Below are 25,472 nucleotides of genomic sequence, written 5' to 3' on the forward strand. Positions count from 1 at the left end.
CTGGAGTTCTCTCAATTCCATGAATCCCAATTTTGGGGGCAAGTGGAGAAGTTGGGAGGGGAAAGGCCTGTTTCAGAAGCCCTCGTATACAGGGCTTGTGCTAACTTGATTAGTTAGAGTTACAGGTAGGTAGCCATGCTGGTCTGCCATAGTTAAAACAAAATAAAAAATCCTTCCAGTAGCACCTTAGAAACCAACTAAGTTTATCCTGGAAGGATTTTTTGTTTTGTTTTGATTAGTTAGGTGAATCCAGTCCCCCACCCCATTTTTCAAACTGCATGTTATCAGCTTTCTGACTGTGTTATTTTTTCCCCAACTACACACTAAAAAAAGCACAACCTGATGGGGTTTTTTGTATCTTGGTACCAAGAAGAACATTAAAGTGGGTAATAATGGCTCAGTCACGACTCAAATTGTTAAGACTTTAATTAGATAAAGGCAACAGCTTGAACTTCAAAAAGCAGCTTTCAATCATTTTGAAAGGCCCCACTTGTGTAACATTTTAAGTGATGGGCACTTACTTGATTAACCTGTGTGTTCATCAGTTGTCAATCACAGGGTCACACCCTTGTATGTTCTTTTGGGCATTATCCCAAAATAGAAATCCCTTAACATAAAAGCCATCCTGTAACCTATATATATATATAGAGAGAGAGAGAGAGAGAGAGCCAATCTTTTATTCAATCTCCAATTACAGAAGTTTTAGAAATATCAATGAAATTAGCAAGCAATATCCCACCCCCACCCCACCCTGATGCATTAAGGGGATTCATTGTGAAGGCCTAAGGTATAATCCATAGAACATTGTTTATCCGATTTAAAAGTGAAATATGTAAGATCTGTTGCTGCCACATTTTTTCCCTTTAAATTGCTGTTGGAGCAACTGGTACTCACCCTGCTCAAGGGACTACTAGCTGAAAATGAATATCTGCTCCCCTGGGGCTCCAGCATAGGGAGGCAGAGGTTGCCAGTGGTGCAACCTCAGCTGGCAAGGGAGAATCACCAACTTCTTGCATGGTCAGGGGAGGGGATGACTGCTTGGAGCTGCCCTCCACCTGTTCATGCTGGACCCTCTATATGGGTGGGCCTTGCCCACAATCCAATTGGGGCATGGGCACGGTGTGTGTGTGTGTGTGCCCTGCTCACCCCTGGTGTATTTAGGAGAGTGACCTGGAACAGGCTGCCCTCTTGGTTGACCGATGGCAGATTTACCACGCACCCCAAACTGTTAGAGGCCTGCTCAGTGGGGAAGTCGGCAAGTTGGTGTAAGGACCTTGTTATGGTTAATTGGTTGCCATATTCATGGCGAATGAGGAATCTTCTCGTGCATATACTAAGGTGAAATGTGCATAGAACTGCGTATATTTTTGAAACATAACATACAAAAAGGCATTTTATCTTTGGGTTTGTGGGCTGTCCATGCAATCAAGAATAACAATTGCTCAGGACTTCTAGTCAGGTAAGAGGCTACGTGTGTATGCCTACATGTGTAGGCTTTGTTTTTCAGATATTATACTGAATGCACAATGACAAGGTTGATCTATACGACATGAGGAGCAGAACCTGTGCTTCTGCTCCCCTCTCCACATGCTTAATTTATGCATGGGGATGGTCGTTTGTTTGTAAAGGGCTCTCATTTCATATCAATCAGTGAGCACTTCATGAAGAGCACTGCTTAAGTCTTTTGTGTATGTGATTGTAAAGCTGCTGGCTTCTAGTGCGCAGTCTTAATATGCACATGTAGAATCCCATTTAATATTCCAACCCAGAGAAGGACTTCTGGGGGAAATGGTGCCCAGTAGTATAGCTGAGGGACCCAGGTGGCGCTGTGGGTTAAACCACAGAGTCTAGGGCTTGCTGATCAGAAGGTCGGCGGTTCAAATCCCTGCCATGGGGTGAGCTCCCGTTGCTCGGTCCCAGCTCCTGCCCACCTAGCAGTTCGAAAGCACATCAAAGTGCAAGTAGATAAATAGGGACCGCTCCAGCGGGAAGGTAAACAGCGTTTCCGTGCGCTGCTCTGGTTCGCCAGAAGCGGCTTAGTCATGCTGGCCACATGACCCGGAAGCTGTCTGCGGACAAACGCCGGCTCCCTTGGCCTATAGAGCGAGATGAGCGCCACAACCCCAGAGTCGGACACAACTGGACCTGATGGTCAGGGTTCCCTTTACCTTTACCTTTTTAGTATAGCTGAGCATTACCAGCTGCACAAATTTGTACAATGAAGCAGTTACTTGCAAATAATAGTGACATCAGAAGGGCTACTGTGGCAATGCTGTGACACTGCTAATGGCACTTTAAAATGTCTTCTGCTTTCCCCCTTCAATGAAGACCCTCAAGGTAACTAACAAAATGTAAACGCCAACATAAAGACATATAACGCCATCACTGAAACAACTATATCTATATCAAGAATTGGCCATGATGTGCCAGCACAACAAATTGTTCATCACTATGACCAGGTGTGGCAAAACAGCGGAGCACAACTGTGTTAGGCAGCACAGAAACTGAAGAAGTAGAGGAAACAGAGAGCATCTACAAGTGATTTACATGCCTTTCTAAAGGTCTTTTAGCTACTACAGTTATGCTGGCAGACATCTACTTTTCTGCAGTAAGCAGGATCAATGGAAATGCAGCCGACAGGCAGCAGAGCAGAGTTCCTCTACCCATTTGTCTTGTTTGTATAAGATAGTGCTGGAGATACATTGATGCTATTCTGTAGACAGTGTTGCTAAGTACTACTTTCATTGTGGGCACAAGTCCTTCCTTCATTGCGAACATGGGGCTACAGTGGGAGAAAAATCCTGTAGTATTTTACCTGAGAGCTTTTTATAACTTTGCAAATATTTACCACCATCAAGGCAAGGGGGAAACAGAGGAACCTCCCTTCCTTTAAAAAAAAAAAAAAACCCCAGGCAATAATCAGTGAGTTGTACCTCAAAAATGTTTAAAATAGAAATGCTACCTTGTTACAGAAATACTATGTTGAAGTCTACATGAGGAAAGAAGTGTGCTTTTGCTGATTGAAACTGTGGCCGTTTTTAGATTGTGAAGAACAATTTAGCATTTAATTTTAGAACGGTTGCAGCATACAGTATTTCGGGATGAGTGGAACACCCATGCATGATGCAATGTTTCCATATCTGGCACAAGCTTCCTGCAAGCAAATCCTAGGTACTTGAGTGGATGGACATCTACACCTGCATTCATCTTAACTGACCACAGTGGGGCTCTGACTTGGATGCAACTCTCAGTGCGTAAAGTGTTAGATGTGGAGCTGGAAAAGATGTGCATTTAGCTGTGTGATCGCTGCGCACACAAAGATGTTCAAATGTTAGATGATATGTGGTGATTTTAACTTCCATGGGGAGTTATTAGTCTGTTGCACCAAAAACAAGTCTTGTGACACCTTAAACACTGCCAAAGACTAGGTGTGGTAGCAATATTGTACTCCTGGGACAGAAGACTATATACTTTTTTTCTTTCTGCAAATGATTGTGTACCTTCCCCGCCCCCTTTGTATGCATGTTAAATCAGACAGATACTCAGAAATATTTTATGAGAGAGAGAGAGAGAGAGAGAGAGAGAGAGAGATGTTTGCCCAGCATTCCTCTTCTTAGAATGATATCAAAACCTGAACATTTTATAGCTGACAAAAATAGAAAGCATTGAGTTGCTGTGAATATAGGCTGATCGCACATTCGTTTAATAACTATGGGTGATACCCAGGTCATAATCAAAGTAGATTTCATTGAACTTAAGAGACTTATGCTACTTATGACCATTGATATCAGTGGGTCTACTCTGAGCAGGGTTAATGTTGATTATCGCTCAGCTGTTGTAATTTAGAGACTAACAGTGCCAACCACAAACATACTCAGAATCTCAATCAGGAGTGATTTTTCAGTTTTGCCCACTTGCAAAATTAAACTCTGTGGGTGGTACTCAGCTAAGTTTTACTCCAAGTAATCCCATTGATATTAACAAAGGTGACAATGCTAGGTCTATTAATTTCAGTAGATTTACTCTAAGTAAAATTTAGCTGAGTTTTGCATTACAAATGTATTTGATTTTTTAAAATAAAAAAAATAATCCTACTTTTCTGTATAAAAGACAAATAAAACAAGTCTAAACTGCTTTAATCAATAAAGTTAGATGGAACAGATTTACATTATCATTCTTAAAGGTCACTTTTGTAACCTGTCACCCGTCCTACAAGACTCACTTGATATTTGTCCTCATTTACTGGAGCTCAGGCTTATTTGTTGTTTTCTTACCCTTCCTTTGCATATCCTGAACATGAAAACTCACATATTCTTGACTCATGCAACATAGTCAAGATAACATTTGGCATCACATTTTCTTGTGGTGGGAAAGGAATAGTTCTGATATACCCTTAACACCGATTCTTCACATTTGATTTAATAGCTTTTGGGACAACACAGATACTTCCCAATCATTCTCAACATTACAGCACACAGCGATTTGACTTATTCAACTATTCAACTTTACATCTATCATCGCTGAACTTGTTCCTTTTATGTTGAAACTTCTGAAATGTGACTTCAGCCTACAGTGTTCAGTAGAGTTTGATAAATCAAACTGGTAAAGATCTTGAAATGTATAGAGACATAAATAATTTGAGTGGTGACCTGCTAGCTGTAGAAGTCTTTTCTCATTGAAACAGAAAACAGCTGTATATAGCGCACAATGCCTGAAACTAGGGGTGTCACCAACCCAGCTCCCTGTCCTTCATGAAGCAGTTTTTCTAGAGTTCCAAAATGAATTCTGCTTAAAAGGGAGATAAAGGGTGAGTGAATGTACTTTTAATTGAATTAATGCAGTGTTAGTAGTTTCTAAGCACATTAACGAAAACCAGGCCACTTCACCTGATATATGGAGTGAAAAGTGCAAGGTATCAGTGCACTGCAAACAACAAAGGAGGAAGCCAACTCCAGAAATAAATGCAATGAATCCTGAACTGCATTTGCAGCTTTACAACTCTTTCAAAAAGCATCAAAATACCGGTAGGTGCAGTTCCAAAAAGAAGACAACTCCCAGCTTTGATCAGTTCCTCTTAAACATAATTCTACAATCTGGTAGAATCAAACCAAAATTTGTAATACAACCTACAGAGATCTTAAAGGATGAGCTGAAACACACAAACAACAAAAGTGAAAGTGCAAAAACCACTGTTAATGGGAGGGAAGTTGAGTTGTTTGTTGTTTGTTGTTGTTGTTCTCCACTGTGATATGAATCCAGAATATTATTTGTTTCAAGAAAATGCCAATTAAAAATAAACTGTGTTGCAGGCAGTGGCATCAAGTCTAAAAGTGAGTAAACCCCACCACTGTTTTTAAACTTGGGACACGTGAACAGTTGATACAGCTCATCTGTTTACTTTTAAAGTTGCTTGCACTCAGAGCAGAATGCATTGTAGAGAAAATCCCCTGTTGATGTTGCATTGGCAGTTAAGGGGATTTCTGGTGAAGTCAGGTACACTGCATGAAAGAGAATCCAAAACAAGAGTTCTGTAAATAGTAATAAAGGGAAAGTCCAGCATATGTGCAAAAGGAAGGGTGTGACTTTAGTTTTTGTTTCAGTTTTCTTCTGTTCCACAACTAAATAACTTTGGTTGACTTATCAGACTTACTAGAAAAGTTATCACATGCTGTTGAATTTTACATTCCAACTATGAAGTTGTTGTACCTTTATGATCAAAAGTGCCTGCCAAATGGGCCTGTATTCAATCCCTAAAGCTTCCAAGCTGTACTCAATCGGAAGCCGCAGAAGCCACATCGGACGTTCGGGTTCCAAAGAAAGTTTGCAAACCGGAACACTCACTTCCTGGTTTGCGGCATTCGAGAACCAAAATGTTTGAGTTGCAAGGTGTTTGAGAATGAAGGTACAGCTGTATTTAATAGTTAAATGTGTTTTTTTTTAATTTAGTGATTGTTTATAAGTTGTGCACATGTGGTATTTTTGAATTTTTGTTATATTTAAAATAATAAAAAGGATGAGGGTGCGGCTAGCCTTGCTTTCCTTGGAAACCTGGGGTGATATGCAATGTAATCTATGTTAAAATCACTTGGCAGTATGCTTGTTCCAGTGGTGAAATGTTTTGTTTTGTACTGCAAGAAAATGCATAAACAGGTTGTTGGTAACTTTGGGATCATTGACTCTTCTGTTTGTCCTGTGATTCCTAGGCATGGGTTCAGGAGGTTTTCATTCTGTCCTGCCACTTTCCTTGGGAAAGCCTATGGTTTACTGCTGAATCAGACAAAACATCAGTTGGGTTTTCTGTGAATTGACATTTGTTCAGTAAACAGTGGGCTTTCCCCAGGGAAAGCAGCAGAACAAAAGAGAAACCTATTGGACCCATGCTAGAAATCATGGGGCAAACAGAAGATATAAAGGCGCAAAGGAAAGTGTGGATGAGCCCTTTGTTGTGTGGTCCGTTGCACAATGAGTTTCTGCTAGTGCATCTATTGCATTGGAGTTCCCTGTTGTGCAGCATTAAAACTCACTCATGTACTGATGCAAGAGCCCTTGCACTAGCAGACAGAGAATGTTGGATGCAGCCTTTGGGGTTTTCATAACTAGCAGTATGTGCTTTGATAGAGACTAGGGCAAGCACACACAGTCTGCTCATACGAAGCTGCATTGACTGAGCATAGGGAATGGCATCGTGCCTGCTCACTTTGTCCCAATCTTCAAACCTTCTGAGTATGCAGGAGTTGGGTTGAGGCCTCAAGCACAATGCCACTCTATCCCTTCCATATTTTCAGTCAACATAGTTTTATTATGGGGTTGCAAGCACCATGAAAATGTTTAGAAAGAAATGTGTGTACTGGAAAACAGGAGCTATTGGCTGGCTTGGAAGTTAGCCTACATCACAAAATACAATCCAATAGGTGCCTGTGACACTACTTCATAATCTTTCCCACAGAAAACTGTGCTTGTTGTGGGTGGGTGGGGGGAGAGAAAACCCTCAAGTAACCATAGTAAACTGACCGATCCCTGGGAAATTGTGATTTATTTGGAACTGAGGCAGTATCATCTGGGCAGATGTATGATGTCTGTGCTGCCCTCCTGAAAGAAAGTTAGTGTCTGGGAAGACTCTGACTATGAATGCAGCAGAATAGCTAAGGGGCAATTAATCTACATTAGGTGATCTTTAGCACCCATAAAAGTTGGTAGACTAAAAGATAGCTCCCCGTTTTATTCTGTAACAACAAATGCCTATAGCAATCTCATTAGTGTTTTCTTTGTAGCACAGAGAGTTGAGACTCACAGTCTGCCATGCTTTAGATGTAAGCAGCCACAAATGTCTGTCCCCTCCCCCCCCCTTCATTCCAGAGAACAAACAAGCTAACATCTGAGCCAGTGGTAACCTCAAGCATTTGTCTTAATGTTTGCTCAGCAACAGCATGCAGCAGCACCGGCAGCCAATAGGAAGGTTTTGTACTGCTGCCTTTACATATATAGTTCAGCATGTGTCTGCTGTTTCCTGTTCATCAGCTGGGAACTCCAGATGCAGTTCTTTTGATAAGAGGTACTTGGGTTCAGAATCTCTGCTCAGGTCTTTCAAATGTAGATTTAGGGCTATTTGCAGACTAAATCCACTCAGAGATACTTGCCTTTGTGCTTTCTCCTAAAAAAGTAAATAACTGCCACAATATGCACACACTCTCAAATTGTAATACCATTGTTTACAAACTGAACTGGCCAAAACCAGATTACTCTTCTGATGCGCTCATCGCACTCTGTGCGTCTCTCCACATCATCCTGTGGGCAGCAAAGGAAGCTACAGGGACAAAAAGAGTATACATGCAAAGAGCACACAGTCATTTTAAAAGTCGTCACCATGCATAAAGAGGCAGCAGAATCCAGTGATAATAATAATAATAAATTTTTATTTCTACCCCGCCCTTTCCAATCCAAAAACCGGGCTCGGGGCAGCTAACAGCAAATATAAGACAATGATTAAAACAACTTTTAAAACAGCTAAAAAACAGCATAAAAAACAAAGATCAGTGGGATCACCAGGGCTAACTGGCCAGGTAAGTCATGCTAGGCCAGTAGGGAGACCAGGGAGGAATTTTAATGTAGGGACCCAGAAGAGTTTCTTCAGAAAGAAGGGAAAGGGAAAAGGAATAGGGGATCAGGCTAGATTAAAGGCCAGGCAGAATAACTCTGTCTTACAGGCCCTGTGGAAGGAGGTCAGGTCCCACAGGGCCCTAGTCTCGTGAGACAGAGTATTCCACCAGGTCAGAGCCAACACTGAAAAAGCCCTGGCCCTTGTGGAGGATAATCTGGCTTCTTTTGGGCCGGGGACCCTTAAACTATTGTTATTTGTGGACCTTAAGGTCCTTTGTGGGGCATACCAGGAGAGGCGGTCCCGTAAGTACGAGAGGTCTGTTGTGCAGTGTAAGAGACAATATGCAATTCACACTGCAGAAAGGAAAGAATGAGCCCACACATGAATTGGTTTGTACTGGCTAAAGACATTGACACACAGAGAGACCATTCTTGGGACAAGAGAGCATCAGCCAAAGGAGAATTATTATAGGAGGGCCCTTTGGCTGATTGACATCTGATGTCCCTTTAAATGTCCTGTGGAAGAATGGATTCTTGGCTTGTTTTTGTTCTTATTTTTGTTATGCATTTTGTGTTTTTTTTAATTGTAATTTTATGTTGTGAACCACCCTCAGTTCTATGGGTATAGGGCAGTATACAAATTTTAATAGTAATAATAGTAATAGTAATAATGTCTGAGGCATCTCCAATTTTTGACAATAACTGCAACGGCGCATGTCAACATGGTTCTTAAAAATTGCACTAAAAATTGCTATATTAATATTTAACACGTTTTAAGCTAGGGGACCCAGCAAATCACAGAGCTCAGTTCCCTGAATCAATGTGCTGGGGAAAGAGTAAGGTGCCAGATAAGGAAGACACTCATTGACCGCTGCAGGAGGCTTGGGTCATATCCACACCGTGCATTTAATGGTCTCATGTTCCACTTCTACAGTTATAGCTCCAGGCCCAAGAATCCTGAGAACTGTGGTTTGTTAAGATTCTCCTAACACAGCTCAGCACCTGTAACAAACTGCAATTCCAAAGATACTTTGGGGGAAGCCCTGGTTTTTAAATTGGTGCTTTAGATGTAAAGGTAAAGGACCACTGGAGCGTTAAGTCCAGGCAAAGGTGACTACGGGGTGTGTGGCGCTCATCTTGCTTTCAGGCTGAGGGAGCTGACATTTGTCCACAGGCAGCTTTCTGGGCTTGGTAGAGAGTGTTGCAGTGTCATTTGCACTGGAAAGTACAATTTTTAATGTAAGCAAGTTACATGTGTGCCATCTGTCTTGCGCAGGGCATGATGAGGCAATAATATGCACTTTTTGAACAGTCATGGCTTCCCCCAAAGTATCCTGGAAACTGTAGTTTGTTATGGGTGCTGAGAGTTGTTTGGAGACCCCCATTCCCTTTTCAGAACTTCAATTCCCAGAGTTCCCTGGGAAGAGGGATGGAGTGTTTAACCACTGTAAGAGGGGAGTAAGGGTTTCTTAACAACTCTCAGCCCCCTTAACAAAGTACAGTTCCCAGGATTCTTTGGCGGAAGCGATAGCTGTTTAAAGTGGTATGATATGGCTTTAAATGTATAGAGTTAGCACAAAGTATGTATGTTCCTTGTACATGATGTCCTCTTAGAATGGCCATTGAGCCCTGTTCAGGCTAGAATTAGGAGCATAGGAAGGTGCTTTCAATCTGTTAAAGGGACCCCTGACCATTAGGTCCAGTCGTGTCTGACTCTGGGGTTGCGGTGCTCATCTCGTGTTACTGGCCGAGGGAACCGGCGTACAGCTTCCAGGTCATGTGGCCAGCATGTCTAAGCCGCTTCTGGTGAACCAGAGCAGCGCATGGAAACGCCGTTTACCTTCCTGCCGGAGTGGTACCTATTTACCTACTTGCACTTTGACGTGCAACGGGAGCTCACCCTGTCTCTCTCTCTCTCTCTTTCTTTCCATCTTACTGTAGGTTTTTGTATACTTCCACTTTATTCCATGATACGAACAATTTCAATACTATCTTACAGCTGAATCCTGTGCTTTTGTTCTTTAATTTAGACAGATTTTGTCACAGAATTTGTAAATTGAAAAGTGGAGTTGCTGGTCCATGGTAAATCCGGCAATGGAAAATTTCTGTGGTGCCCCCCCCTTCCCTTGATGACCTAAGCAAGTGCTTATTTTGCTTAATGGTTAATCCAGCCCTGGGTTTTGTGATTTGTCAGTCTTGACAGTGAGATTGTAGTTTGTTTAAAGTTAGTTTTGCAGTTGAACCATGGCTACGGTTTAGTTTTTGTAGGCCCTTCTCTCTCTCTCTCTCTCTCTCTCTCTCTCTCTCTCTCTCTCTCTTTCTTTCTTTCTTTCTTGCATTACATTTTTTTAGAGAGGAAATACTACGTAAAAGATCCAGGTTTGCGTAGGTACAGCTGCCCACACCTTGGCGGAATCGGCATAAGGCTCAATGCAGACACACAGTAATACAGGTGCACAGCTAGGAATTTAAGACCTGTGAGTCTCCAATACAATCAGTGACCATTTTAGGTGCGTCCAATTGATGTGCGACCGCTGGCGTGTGTGTCCTTTTGGACCCGGAAGGGGGTGGGGCACGCTTATGCGCACTCTGCAACACACGTAGGGACTAGGAATTGAACCCCCGTGTGAAATGGGTGCCACCCGTACCTCAATAATGGCCCAGCATACTGGAGTGTATGCCCACCTGTGCATGTCCAGAACATCTGTTGTGAACCCTTTGTAAAGCCACCTGCACATGGGTGGTTGCATCATATTTATGCCTAAATCACAATGACTGTACTAATAAACATTGCACATTCATATTTTGGAGAACTAATAAGTAGCTTTGGTTTTTTTGTATCTCTCTCCCGCCCCTGCCTGTTTATTTTTGCTATGTAAAAAGCAAAGAAAGCCAGTGTGTGGTGTAGTGGTTAAGAGTGGTAGACTCGTAATCTGGGGAACCGGGTTCGCGTCCCCGCTCCTCCACCTGCAGCTGCTGGGTGACCTTGGGCTAGTCACACTTCTCTGAAGTCTCTCAGCCCCACTCACCTCACAGAGTGTTTCTTGTGGGGCAGGAAGGGAAAGGAGAATGTTAGCCACTTTGAGACTCCTTCGGGTAGTGATAAAGTGGGATATCAAATCCAAACTCTTCTTCAAATCCAAAGTAGTCATGGGTGCACCATATCTTCCGAAAAAAATTGAAATTTTTACTATAAATCTTTTCTCCTTGAAATAACAGAGTTCAGAAATTAAAGCCCAAAGGAATGGAATCTACTCGGAGCTTTGTGCCTAGCAATGGAGAAAAATAAATCTATTTGTATTCATTGGAAACTAAATTGACAATGATGTTTTCTCTTCTTAAGCCAGACGTATATTTTTATCCTTCATGCTTCATGAAGTTTCTAATATCAGATGATTGTGTGCTTCCTTGAAGATGTTAAGAGTGGATTAACGGCAGGAACATCCTGTTGATAGGAATTCTTGAGCTGAAAATGTTTGTTCCCGTACAGCCAAAAACCTGTTTATTTTCTGAATAAAACAACATATGTGTCATTGTCTGTGCAATCTTATATGTGTTTAGCCTGAATTAAGCCATATTCAGTTCAATTGGATATTTCCCCAGATAAGCATGCTTAGAGTTTCAGTCTTTAATGATGTAGATGAAAGTCCTAAGCACTTTACTGAGAGAAATCCAGAAATTCAGTATTATACTAAGGGGAGTACAAAATGGCAGCAGCTGTAATGCTAGCACATACTAAAGGCATACTGTACTTTTCAACAGTGCTGCATTTTTAAAAAAGGATGCAAGCAAGTGCAAAGGGAACTGTAAGTAAGTAAGTCAAGGGAACTGAATATGTATGAGTTTAGGGAAGGCTTGTAGCTAATGGGTGGCACATTTGAGGCAGGACTGAGGATGTCTCCAATCTGAAACTCTGGAGAAATGATGCCAGCCAGTGTAGGCAGTACTAAAAGCTAGATGGATCCATGTCCTGACTCAGTATAAGCGTCCTGAATTCTTAAAGCCTGTTGAGTCTTGATACCCAACTTAGAGCCACTGCTTCTGTGCTAGAAGCTAAAGTTCATTGTACAAAATATTCCAGTGAAGTTGTCCTTGGAAGACAACAACAACAACAACAACAACAATTTATGTGTACCCCGTCCATCTGGCTGGGGTTCCCCAGCCACTCTGGGAGGCTTCCAACAAAGATTAAAAATACATTAAAATGTCATACATTAAAAAGCTTCCTTAAAGATGCGACATTACCTTCTTCTCCACTGATGGAATTTCAGTGTTTTCATCCATCCTTGACTAATGCGATGCTCATCCATCTCCCCCTCCTAATTCGCCCACCCACGGTTGGGTTTGCAGAAGGAAAGTACTTGTTTCCACCTGTTCCTTGATTGCCAAATTGGAATATAGAGGTCTAGCCTCACCCATTTCCCCACCACAGTGTAAAAATACTGAGTGTAAGTTATAATTTAAATGGATGAAAAAAGCAAAGAGCCACAAAGAAGGAGGAAATGGCAGGGGGAGGTAGTTCGGTGAAGAAAAATGGCTTCAGCCTCCAAGTGGCATGTAGTTTGGTTTAACTACAATGGAAATTATTGCCTTTCATTACACACCAAACTCCTTGAATTTTTGTTGTTGTTTTTTTATTAAAAAAATAGATGTTTGTGGTTACAAATGCTCAAAATGGAAAATTACACAGCGCACTTTAAAGAAATGGTGTAATTAAGTGTCCATATTAAATAAACATATTTAGAACTGTAAAAAATAATTTTCTGTGTACTTAGCTCTTTTTGTTTATATTGGAATAAGAAGAAAATGAATCACATTTTAATAATTATGATTTCTCATTATTTCAAGATCTACAAGGCAATTAAGACCACTTGAAAATAAATAGTCATGTTATTTGAGTAGGTAATTAAACAATTTGTAGCTTGTAAAGAAACGTTGGATTCCTTCCCCCCCCCCCTTTGCACCATGCAAACTGCCTATAATGTCTGGAAATTACCTGGTTTTTCCTCTTTCTTTCCAGGTGCTTTATCCCAAATATTTATGCAGCCCTTTTCACTGCTGTGCTGGTTCCACTAGTATGCTTGGTGGTGGTATTTGTGGTGTTTATCCATGCCTACCAGGTGACTCCCCAGTGGAAAGCATATGATGATGTATTCAGAGGAAGAACGAATGCTGCAGGTATGGAAAATGGAATGGTCCTAATCAAACTAACAAGGCAGGTTCCTGCAATAACCATTCTCTCCAAATAGGTAGCCACTTTCTTACTGGAAGGCTTCCTGTGCCTGTAACAGCTATTGTGTTATGCTGAAATTAAACAGGTGAAGAAGTCCTTCTTCCTATTTCTCCCACTGAAGCAGCCTGGTGAAATGGCTGCCGCCAGATGACAGTTGTGGGAGAGGAGGCCTGATGGAGCTGGCATGTCGCAGCAGAGTCGATGGAGTGAATGCAGCTCTCCAAGTGCTGGAATGGCTTGCCCTTTTTGCACCCATGTCTTTCACCGTTTTAGGGCATAATCTGTGAGAAAGTTCTCTGTGTAGGCCCCACTGAAATAAACAGCACCTCTCATCCATTTTGAGCAGTGCTGAGACAGTCTTTGTTGATTTTGCCCACAGATTTTGCCCCCATAGATTTTTTCTTCTAAATCTCAGGTCAGATAAGTTTAAGTGTAGCACTTATAGTGATCTAAAGTCAGTGAGCAACTCTCCAAATGTACTGTACCTAACATACTGGGGATCCCTTTTGCCATTATTTTTATTCATTCTGTTTTGATCTTCTGCGAGTTTATTTCTACGTATAGGAAGAAGTCATGTTAGTGAACTTCCTGTTGGCATAGGTCCTGGAGACCCAACTCCTTTGTCTCATGAGAAAGAAAAAAAGAAGTACAATCTGATCACACGATGTACTCATTTCCCCTTTCCCCCCTCCCCCCACTTCCTGGCTTATTTAATTCAAACTTCTGAGACAATTAGAGCGGAAAGGAAAGTTTAGATTGCCATTTGTTTCTTTCAAATTCTTTTAAACTAAAGAGCGCTGAGAAAAGTGGCGGGTTTTAAGACAGGGAGCTGCATTTCTGAGGCTGTCATCCTACCTAAGGGGAATATGTCCTATTGAACTCAGAGGGTTCAATGAGTTAGTGTGCTTAGGGTCTTGCTGCTCAAGTCAGTTTTATGTACCTGCTGTTTCATATAACTTTTGTTATCACCTTAGATATCATGAAGAGGCCAGGTGGATTATTGCCTTTATTACTTCTTCTTTTGCCGTAGTTTGTTATCCATCTGCAGTAGCAAACATGGGGGCTGGTAAGCCCATCAGAGCTAGACCATCTTTAAAATGAACACATAAATTCAATGAATTAATGAGATAAAGTTCTAGATCACGGAGGCTGCCTCTGGTAGCTTTTTCACAAAGCAAGATTATGGCATGGTACTAATAAAAATGGTGATGTGGATGGCATCAATAGACTGCGTCATCTGGTGTATGTGTGTGTGTTTATTGTAGGTGGCATGCAACATGCTTGAGCCATCTGTAATTATTTTTGCTTCAAGCATCTTCTCCCATGCATCTGCTTCTTAATTTTTGTATGCTGTTACAGACTGCATCAGTTGATCTGTGACTTAATAGTCACTAGTGGGTAGTCCTATTTTGCAGCAAGGACTTGAACTAGATATCCTTGTGCAATTAAAAATGGTATTGTCTACCTACTAACCTGAAAAACCTGATAGGAAAGGAATTCCGAGAAGCAAAATTACATGATTTTGCTTAGAGGTAATGTGTTTCGAGATGTGTCAACAGGAACATTTTCTTCAAACAGAAATAGGTGAGTCTTTTGAGGGTGAAATGTATAAAGGAATTGTGCTCTCCCTAGAGAAAGTATAAACCGTAGAGAAAGAGCAACTCTGGCAACACTCTAACTCAGAGTTAAGTGCACTTAAGCCCATTTAAATGAATGCACTCTGGCACACTTTGCTTATTGGATTGTGGCCTGTTGTGTTTATAAGAAAGTATGAACGACCTTTTAAGGTAGAAGGTACTAAGGTAGAAGGTACTATTGGGTCATACAAAGGTTGGTGTAGTTAAAAAAAATTCCTTTGGCTTCAGATTAGACGTTAGGAGTTCATTGCAGAGCTTTCCCAGTGGTTAAGAATCTCCAGCAAACTACTCTATCTGTGGATGCAGAGCAACACTTGGATGCATACTGTGACACTTTAAGGCTAGTCACTTCAAGGTTAAAGATGCTCAGATCCATTGGGACTTAAATGCCACTGTCAGTCTGTGGAGGTGTCTAGGGAACCACCTGGTCCAGCCCTGGTGAATGAGTTCCAGTTGTTGAAGCCTGGTTACATAGGCAAGATGCCTGGTTGAGAAGACCTCATTGCACTGAGTAGGGAGGGAATGTCCCCCTAGGTCCTTGAGACAGGGAGTAGTTCTGGTCACTTTAGAATAGTGCCCAAGACTTCTGAAGAAACCTGCTTTGGATCTGGAAGAGCTCAATAATCAGCTGGATTCTATTCCCCCCCACCACCTCCACAAAGCCTATGGAAGAAAGCTTGGGTTATTCTAAACCAAATTGGACTCAGCTGTGTTCCCAGTGATATCACTTATCTGGATCTGGCAGCAGAACAAGGCATCTCTGCCTCCCACTTCTGTACCTGGTGCACTGTGAAAATAGACATGGGAAATTGCATTTCCCAGATTGTTGTTTGACTCACGTACTGCACAGCAGCATTCCAGGCACCTGAGGGAGGTTGAGGGACCTCCCGCTAATGTTAGCGTTATCCATTGGCCATGTAAGAAGATGGGAGGAGAAAGGGTGGAGGGAGAAATGTGCGTGAGGCTTCGGGGGTGAGTGAGGAAGGGACCAGTTTCAGTATAGTTTCAGTATATTGCTATCCTTGCATTTGTGCATTACAAGCCCCCAAGGTAGTGACACCAGCTTTGGTGATTCTAACAGTTACCATAATTTCTTTACAAATAAAGAGCTAGGATCTCCAGCATTCCATCAGACAGCAAGGTGGTTCATACACAGTATATAGCAGCAAGAGAGACTCCTCCTTGCAGTGTTTAGAGTGGGGCTCGTGGACTTCACCAACAGTGAGATATTGTGAGCTATCAGTAAGTTGTGAGTGCACATTTCAACATGTTGGGCAAATGGCACAATCTCTGCACGTTTACCCAAAACTAAGCCCCACCATGATCAATGGGGCTTCTGGATAGAATGCAGACTTCCTTAACTTTTTGAAGCATTTATTCAGTTCTGTTGGGTCCATAAATAGATCTTCTTTACAGATGAAAACTGAACTCCCACAATTCTGTATGGTGTGTGAGATTCTGTGCTAGAAATCAAATGTTCAGTGTTGCTGTGTTACTGCAGCCAAGCAAAATTGTTGCCATTGGCCATTCTTTCAGCATTAAAAATCTCCAAAAAGGGAAAGATTGTTTTCTGTTTTCTGAAATACGAACATATTTAGCTTATAAAACCATATTGCTTTATTTATTTGGAAGGTTTCAGTTGGTTCAGATTGTTTTCTAAGCCAGTTTGTATAACTTTGCTGCAAAGTGTTTTGTTCTTTGCCAAGAGTTTTAAAAATATTTGTACAGGAACCAAATGGAACAGTAGTTAAAATAAAATAAAAATCAAACTAACTAACAGCTTGAGCCTATGGATCAGAAGCCCAAGTATTTACATCTACCACTGCAGAAACTCCTTTCCCCAACCCACCACTTCCCCCTCCTTCCATCCCACCTGCTCCTTTCCATGGTGTACCAACATGTGTTTTCCTAAAGGGGAGAAAGCAGTGGTTAGGGAAATGATTATGCACCCCCTCCCCTGCATTTTTGCCATTTCCTTATGCAGCTTTGCATGGAAAACAGCAGGCTCTTGCACTTTTATTACACACCCAAAGTGTGTAATCTTTGTTCAAGGCTGATCACTTGCAGTACATAAACCGTTTCTGCATAGCCCTTTCAGGAGAATCTGCAAGTTGGATCCAGTTTGCTCTGGACATTAAGTAGGATCATCTAGTTTGATGTTCCAAGTCTGAAATCCCTAGGGCATTTATTTATTTATTTAATTATTTAATTATTTGCAAAAATATAGCCAAACAAAAGAACAGAATGTGACTCCAGTAAGTCACTCCCAGATAGAAAAAAAGAAATCATTGCATGGGGATGATTCATATAGTGTTTGCTCTCATGTTAGAAATGAGCATGCTGAGTCATAGAATATAGCAGCAAAGCAAGGTAATTGACTAACAGATGACAAGTTTTGATGAAGGGGAATGATGTATGGAACTTCTTTTGAATTGCCAACAAGTCATTAACTGTTTTTAATATATCTCTTTCCAAATGTTCACACCCAGTTCTCCACTTAAACCAATAATTTTTTTAAAATAAATAAATAAATCTTGTTTGGTTTGTTCCTGAACATCTGGGATGGCAGAGCTTTGATGCCTGAGGCATCGACACAAAGTGTAATTACGATTCAGATACCACCTTCGCTGATGAAGCCTGACATGTAAAACAGTCTAAACTACCCTTTCTGAGGTATCTATCTGCAGTATTTTTCTACTGACCATTTTTTCAGATGGTGCCACATATTGGCACTACCCGGTTTAGGGGCCCAGTGATACCATTAATTCAGGGGACTGTTGCTTTGGGTTTCTGCCTTCTGCTAATCCTGTGCCCAGAGAGGTTTCCTACTAGTGTTTACTTCCCCACTCCCATTCCAAACCCATTCATTGTTACATTTTCTCTCCACAATTCCCACACAGATGTTTTGGGGTTTTGTTTTGTTTTTGCTCATTAGGCTAGTTCCTACACACTGCTTGTCTGGATGGAGGATAAGCATAAACATTCAAGGACACATTCTAGCTAGGCAAAACCACGAGAGGAGGCTTTGCAGCAGGACCAATGAGGGACATGGCCAGAGAGCGTCCCAGGGGCCAGATAGCATGCCCTGGAGGGCCACATTCAGGCATGTATGTGTGAGAAATACAATAAGGTTAATACTAGGACAGTCGGGGGCAAAATCTAAATAAGGGCTGGTCTGGAAGGATATGTCTTCAACTACTTTGTGTGTCCAAAACCCCTTGATTGGCTCATGATATGGCAAGCAAGGAATCACATACAGTGATCATAATTCAGAGCTCACTGGAGGCTTCACAATTCACCATAAGTATAAGGGGTTTCCCTCCTCTCTTTCTTTTTAACCCAAAGCAGGGAACTTGTATGGTTCCTTGCTGGATCATTGCCTGGGGAGCGATATGGAGCTCATAGACATTCTGATAAGTTGCCGAGTTTAGCATACCTGAATTTTTCTTCCATCCAGACCAGCTTGTGCAATGTCCGCTGCTGGTTTTCCTTTACTAAAAGTGGCTTTACTTTGGGATTGACATTTTTCCTGTGCTGAGACTCTGTTTCCTTCCTTAACATAACTCTGGGGCAGCCCATGCATAAACTTTTGAGAAAAGATTAAACTGCAGTAAGAAGCTCATTATGTAATTGTTTGAGAGAGTTCAGTTAAGTGTTTTCTCAAATTGTTCCCATTGAATTCAGGAGGCCTTAAAATGCTTTTTTCCTTTGGCAGAATCCTGCCCCCCTTTTTTGCTGTCAGATCAATTTCTGTCCTTCTAACCCTGCTATGAAGAGAATGAAAGTGTGGTGTAGTGGTTAATAGTGGTAGACTCATAATCTGGTGAACCGGTTTCGCGTCTCTGCTCCTCCGCATGCAGCTGCTTTGTGACCTTGGGCTTGTCACACTTCTTTAAAGTCTCTCAGACCCACTCACCTCACAGAGTGTTTGTTGTGGGGGAGGAAGGGAAAGGAAAGGAGAATGTTAGCTGCTTTGAGACTCCTTTGGGTAGTGATAAAGCAGGATATCAAATCCAAACTCTTCTTCTCTTCTTCTACTTTACAGAATAGCCCCCCCCCCAACTAATTAAAAATATATACAAATTTAAAACACCTCATGTCACCTTTTCAACTCAAGAGGGAGAAGCAAAGCAAATATTTGTAAAGAAACTCAGGGCACTATTAACACAATGTTCCAATTACTCTTTTTATTGGCTTTTGGGGGGTGGGGTAATGTAAACACTATAGCCAGGGGGGAAATGAACACAATATGCTGACATTACAAAGAAGATTCAGACATTTAGAAGTGCTTGAGGATGTGCATTGTGTCTGGTCTTTATTGAGCATTCATTTTTATTTGTTTGCGGGGAGGTTCTACAACAATGAGCATTCATCCTGATCTGCTCATGGAGTGTTTATAAGTCTTCCCATTAAGCATTTCTTCATCCCACGCTTTTCAATACATTTCACCATCACTTTTTAAATCACAAAAGGTCTGGGGTAGGGGTTTTTTTTTAGTGGTTTTGGTGCACTAGGGCAACAGAGTACTTTAATCCACTTAACTGTGTAAAACCTGTTACAGGTAGGTAGCCGTGTTTGTCTGCCATAGTCAAAACAAAATAAAAAAATTCCTTTCAGTAGCACCTTAAAGACCAACAAATTTGTTCTTGGTATGAGCTTTCGTGTGCATGCACACACGAAAGCTCATACCAAGAACAAACTTACACCATAGGAGCTTATTTGTTTTTTATCTTATATTTTGGAAATGTACATCCAGGTTTTCTCTTACTTTAATTTTTTTTGGGGGGGGGCAAGAGAGTGGGACCCTAAACTATAGCTTCTTTAGCTTATACATAAATCCGGCATTGCCCATGACCCTGAGATTAAGAGTCTCCTGCTCTACCAATTGAGCTATCGCAGGCAACCTTTATACACATTAACAAGTGACATGTAGTTTTAGTGGAATGCTTAAAAGGCTCAGATGCTTCTATCTCAGGTAGAGACAGTTGGGTTTCATTTGTTTGATCAGATAACTTAGGATGTGGTTGTATGCACTTTCATTTAGAAATAATGCCTTTTGAACACAGTGGGACTAGGCACTGAATAAATAGGATTGGGTTGTTAAGTACCGGTATGTTTATGGTGCTGAAGCAAGAAACACCCAAGCAAGGCACAATTCATTAACACATAAGCTGAGCTGTCAGTGACATGCTCCACGAAAGGGCATGTCTGCTGCTTGTAAAAGCAAGTTTGAACTTTTCGTTCTTCCCTTCTGTTCCTTAATGTAGTGGGCTATTTGTAGCATGGCCTTTGCGGATTATTTAGTTTTTATTACTCAGCTGAAGGCACTGATACCATAAAAACATTACAGGTGAAACTCGAAAAATTAGAATATCATGGAAAAGTCCATTTATGTAAGCAATTGTTTTCATTAGCTACTGGAGTTTAATATATGAGATAGACTCATGACATGCAAGGTGAGATATGTCAAGCCTTTGTTTGTTATAATTGTGATGATTATGGCGTACAGCTGATGAAAACCCCAAAGTTGAAATTGTTAATTCTGTACATAATTTTGATAAGGCTCCTAGATGCAGATCCTGATAAGTCTCCCTTAAAAGGAAAATTATGTTAGCTACAGTTTTTCCTCTGTCCCTCTTCATCCACAAAACAAAACTTTTGTTTAAGCCTCGGTGATTTAAATGGGAGAAACTCAACGTGTGCTGACTTCTCCCATTAAATCGATGCTTAAGTTGTGCTGGATTGTGCTCAGTATTTCCCCCCAGCAAATGCAATTTGATCTAGCACCTGGCTGCAATTCTTGTAAGATACAGAAGATTAAAATGAAACTTTACTTTCTATAGGCTGTCCACCCAACCATGTGCATAAGCACCTACAACTCAGGATAACACTTTGTCCTGCAGTTTCTTTCTAAGTAGTGAAGAACTTCTGTAGCAGATTTCATAGGACTGCACATGCAAAAGTCAATCGGTGCATATATTTCCAAAACATAGATAGTACTGATGGAAAGTTAATCAGAATCTCCTATCCCTCTCGTCTGATAAATTGTTTGACAGTATTTGTAAAGCAGAAACCAAAAACAAGCACCACCACGGCCAATACAAGTAGTATATATTTTTCTATCAAATAGCTACATATTCTTATGAACACTGCTCCGTAGAAAATTGCTTTAAATGTACATTGAGGCATGCTATTATGTTACATTATTATTGTTAAGTTGTATTGTATCATTTATAGTGGATATATTGATTTCATGGATGACTGTGATACATTTCCATGCAGGTTTTTGTTTATTTATTTGTCTATTTATTTTGCAGTTATTTGCTGAAGAAGACGTACACGAAACAGTGTTAATACCGGATCACTGTCCGTTGTCTTACTGTTATTATACATGATAGAAAAATATATACTACCGGTACTTAAATTGGCCGTCGTGGTGCTTGTTTTTGGTTTCTGCTTGAAGATTGCATCACAGAGGTTCTTTGGTTTTACTAAGTATTTGCAAAGCAGCCAGGCAAGGTCCTAACAATGGCATTTAATGTTCACTTAAGCTTCCATTTTACATTCCTCACCTACACTATTCTGTTAAAGGCTTGACCGTTCCACCATTCTGTTGATATATTGTGTCTTCTGAGTTTTATTCCTGGCAATTGTAGGTGGTTACTGTTCCTATTGTTATTCTGATTGTTGTTCTGATATTTAGACCTCAGTCACCCTATGCAATATGTGTGTGTATGAGGCTGGGATCTAGTCAACAAAGCCAGTTAGACCCCTTCATTTCCTAGCTAATGTTTCCTTTAAAACACATGTTATTGACAACTTCTTCTTTTTCTGCAATACCTTGTTGTTGTTGTTCAGTCATTCAGTCGTGTCCGACTCTTCGTGACCCCATGGACCAGAGCACGCCAGGCACACCTATCCTTCACTGCCTCTCGCAGTTTGGCCAAACTCATGTTAGTAGCTTCGAGAACACTGTCCAACCATCTCATCCTCTGTCGTCCCCTTCTCCTTGTGCCCTCCATCTTTCCCAACATCAGGGTCTTTTCCAGGGAGTCTTCTCTTCTCATGAGGTGGCCAAAGTACTGGAGCCTCAACTTCAGGACCTGTCCTTCTAGTGAGCACTCAGGGCCGATTTCCTTGAGAATGGATAGGTTTGATCTTCTTGCAGTCCATGGGACTCTCAAGAGTCTCCTCCAGCACCATAATTCAAAAGCATCAATTCTTCGGCGATCAGCCTTCTTGATAGTCCAGCTCTCACTTCCGTACATTACTACTGGGAAAACCATAGCTTTAACTATACGGACCTTTGTCGGCAAGGTGATGTCTTTGCAATACCTTACTTTTGGTCAAAGCATGTATTTTAAGGCTTCCCAGGAGCTGCTTAGCAAGTCTTATTTGTTCTTGTTTTGAAGGCTTAGTTTGATCAAAATAGGCTGGGTTGCCAGGACAAAATGTCACTTCAGAGTGCTCAGCCAGCTATTGACTTTTGAAAAACTGGCTGGATTTCAGCATTGTATTAATAGGTTAAACACTCATAGTGAAGCAATTGTTACTGACAAAACTGCAACATAATAGAACAGGAGCTGAATTTCCAAATGATTTGAGAAAAACAGGAAGCTCTGCACACTTTCAGCATCTTTTAATTATGCCACTTGCTGCACAAGGCCTGAACTTAACATTTTAATATAACAAAGCATTTTTTTTTTAAAAAAAGTACCTCACCAAGTCTATTGGACTGTGGCCGATCCACTCAAATGTGTGTGGGGTGGGATGGATGTGAGAAGAGCAATGAGACATCATGTACACACCTGTTGGAGAATTTATGATCTCACACAAAGGCTGGCCAGGAAAGGAGTCCATGTTTGGAAAAGCAGACAGTGGTTTACTGGTATCTGCCACCCATGCAGTGGTTTGCAGCCTCCAAAACACACACAGCTCCCATGGAATGATGGTGCAAGTTCTCCCCCAACTCTTTCCAATACTTAACTTCAGCTCAAACCTATGCCAAATGTTAGCTTATTCATCCTTTTTTCTCATTGTGCCTAAGCATGATAGTTTTAGTAGTTTATGCGTTCTCCCTCCCACCGCCCCCGGTCCAACTTTCAAAGCTATATACGGTAAACAGAAGTCTGAAAGAGATGGCCAAACTTGCACAAATTTTCTATATTGTTTTGCTTTTTAGGCTCAACCATTCAGACAAAACAAAACACTCCAGTACTTTGTGCATTGCTGCTTCTTAATTGTTTTCAATATGTTGTGTTAATTTCTCATTTCATAACACAGTGGCTTAGTATGATGTTCACATTTAAAGTGAAAAATGGAAGCAAAGAGCATGAATGCAAATTAACACCAAACAGCAGATAACTACTTTAATGATATAAGACATAATTTCCTGGGAAGAAAACACCTTCCACTTGCCTGGCTGGCAGGATTTGGGATGGGTCTAACCATGGTGCGAATAAAGTTGCTTGTATCCTGTTTCTGTATGGGCCTTTTAAAGATACATCCATTTAAATCTTTGACTAAGATGATCCATTTTTCCATACTCGGTATCAATATTGGGTAGGCAGCTGTTTGAAAAAGTCTGAGGCACATAATACTGCAATTACTGTGAAAAGGATGTAGTCCTGTGATCACTTAGATGATTTCTGAGAGGCCCTAGATACTGCAGAACTTCCTGGCCACAGGTGGGGGTGAGCTCTGGAGTTCTTCCTTAACCAGTGAAAGAACTGCCCTGCCAGGAATACCAGTATTTCTTGTCATAGGCACCAACTCTATGGACTGCAAAGTATGTGGGGATGGGGCTGAGTCGCCCCCTCCCCCAATCTAGAGGGGCCGGGCCTTGCCAGGCCTCACCGTGGCAGCAGCATGCCTTGTGGGCTCCTCCTGACATGTGTGGCATTACATGTGTGTCACACGTGTTATGTCATGCACACGTGACGAGCCCCTCAATGTCAGATGGAACTTGGTACCTGTTTCTTGCATAATGAGGACAAAAATGGCAGTTCCAGTGTATGCCTGTGGGGGGGGGAGTGGGTTGAACGAGACCTGTGCAAGGGCTTTCATTTGTGCTGCAGGTATTTCCTACCTCTCCTTCCCCCATTTGCCCCTCAGCCCCCCCCCCCCCCCCAAAAAAAAACTTGACTGGGGTGGGTCCAGGAAACAACCAGAACAGTGTTCAGGGAGAAGGGAGAAAGCATTGTTCATCTGGCAAGCTGAGATAGCACATCATTGAATTCGACCCCATAAGTTTATTAAAACCAAACTTACGGCGTAATCCTGTACATGCTTTTTTTCTAAAGTGCTGTTGAGTTCAGTGGTGCTTCCTGTCAGGTAAGTAGGTACTGTATAGGATTACAGCCTTAAAAGTGCCTAGATAGAGAACCCTACATAGTATTTACCACCTGCCTTCATTTGTCCTGTTGCTTCAAGCAGCCCCTGCTTTGTGAACAGAAACAGACATTGATGATGGTGATGAAGGCGATTGTACTGAAATCCTTTAAGCAGCTATTCCTTGCCTGGCTGGAAGTTGTCCATGCTGTCAGCTACCTGCCTCAATATATGATTTATCTTTTGCATCAAGCAAAGGCACATGAGCTTGGGAGACCAGATAAGCTACTGTGGTCCTGTGTGTTGCTCTCGTCACTCGTTTGTCAGTTTTGCTGAAGGGGCGTTAATTAATAATGTGGAGAAAGGGCAATGCTTTGCAGAACAACTGTACAGTTTGAAAGGTACAAAACTGAGCAAATATGGACTTTGCCATCCATTGTGAGTGCAATGTCAATACCAAAGATCAATCTGGTATCACCTGATCAGTCTTTTCGCGGAATTTAAGGAATTTGTTTGCTCATCTAAATGCTAAATTCTTTTTTTTCCCCTTCCTCCGAATTCTCCCATGCCCTCATCAGCACTTCGATTATTTGGAAAGCCAATGTTTGCTGACTCAGCAAGCCTTTCACTTGGTTCCCAACCTGCTTTTATAGAGGCCAAACATGCTTTGATGCTTTGTCCTCCCCGAAATGCAGTAATCCCCCCCATGTGTTTCATGAGAGAGCTGCACCCACTGACCCCCCACTGTTTGCTGCCAGAGACATCATTTCAGATCTTGCTCAGCAGCCTTTGGGATGAATTCTCTGATGGTTCTCTCGTTCTTATGCCTCTCCTCAAAAGCTGACTGAAAGCAGGAAAGGGCAGATTCAGAAATTGCCCAGTCACCACTATATTGATTGCCCTTGCTATGTAATTCTGATGTTCAAAGCAGACGTTGAGAACTTAGAAACATCTCTACCCACAGCTCAAGACTGAAACTTAAAAAAATTTTTTTTAACAAAGCTGATAAATTCTCCTGTTCTAATTGTTTCTAGAAATCCCACTGGTTTTATACCTGTTTGGCCTCATTTCAATTACATGGCTATGGGGAGGACTGCACATGGCTTATAGACATCTATGGATGCTGGTCTTCTTTGTCATTTTCAACTGCCTTCAGGTAAGTTAGATTTCTTCCT

General features: G+C 41.5%; 1 protein-coding gene across 1 annotated transcript in view; it reads left to right on the top strand.

Moving 5' to 3' along the window:
* ADGRV1 (adhesion G protein-coupled receptor V1) overlaps positions 1 to 25,472 on the top strand; it is a 236,135-nt gene that overhangs the window by 182,752 nt on the left and 27,911 nt on the right. Inside the window, exons 85-86 of the mRNA XM_033164758.1 lie at positions 13,118 to 13,275; positions 25,332 to 25,453. Coding sequence (XP_033020649.1) covers positions 13,118 to 13,275; positions 25,332 to 25,453 — 280 coding nt within the window. The remainder of the gene's footprint in view (positions 1 to 13,117; positions 13,276 to 25,331; positions 25,454 to 25,472) is intronic.

Source organism: Lacerta agilis, chromosome 11 (genome assembly GCF_009819535.1).
Source record: "Lacerta agilis isolate rLacAgi1 chromosome 11, rLacAgi1.pri, whole genome shotgun sequence".
Classification (NCBI taxonomy): domain Eukaryota; kingdom Metazoa; phylum Chordata; class Lepidosauria; order Squamata; family Lacertidae; genus Lacerta; species Lacerta agilis.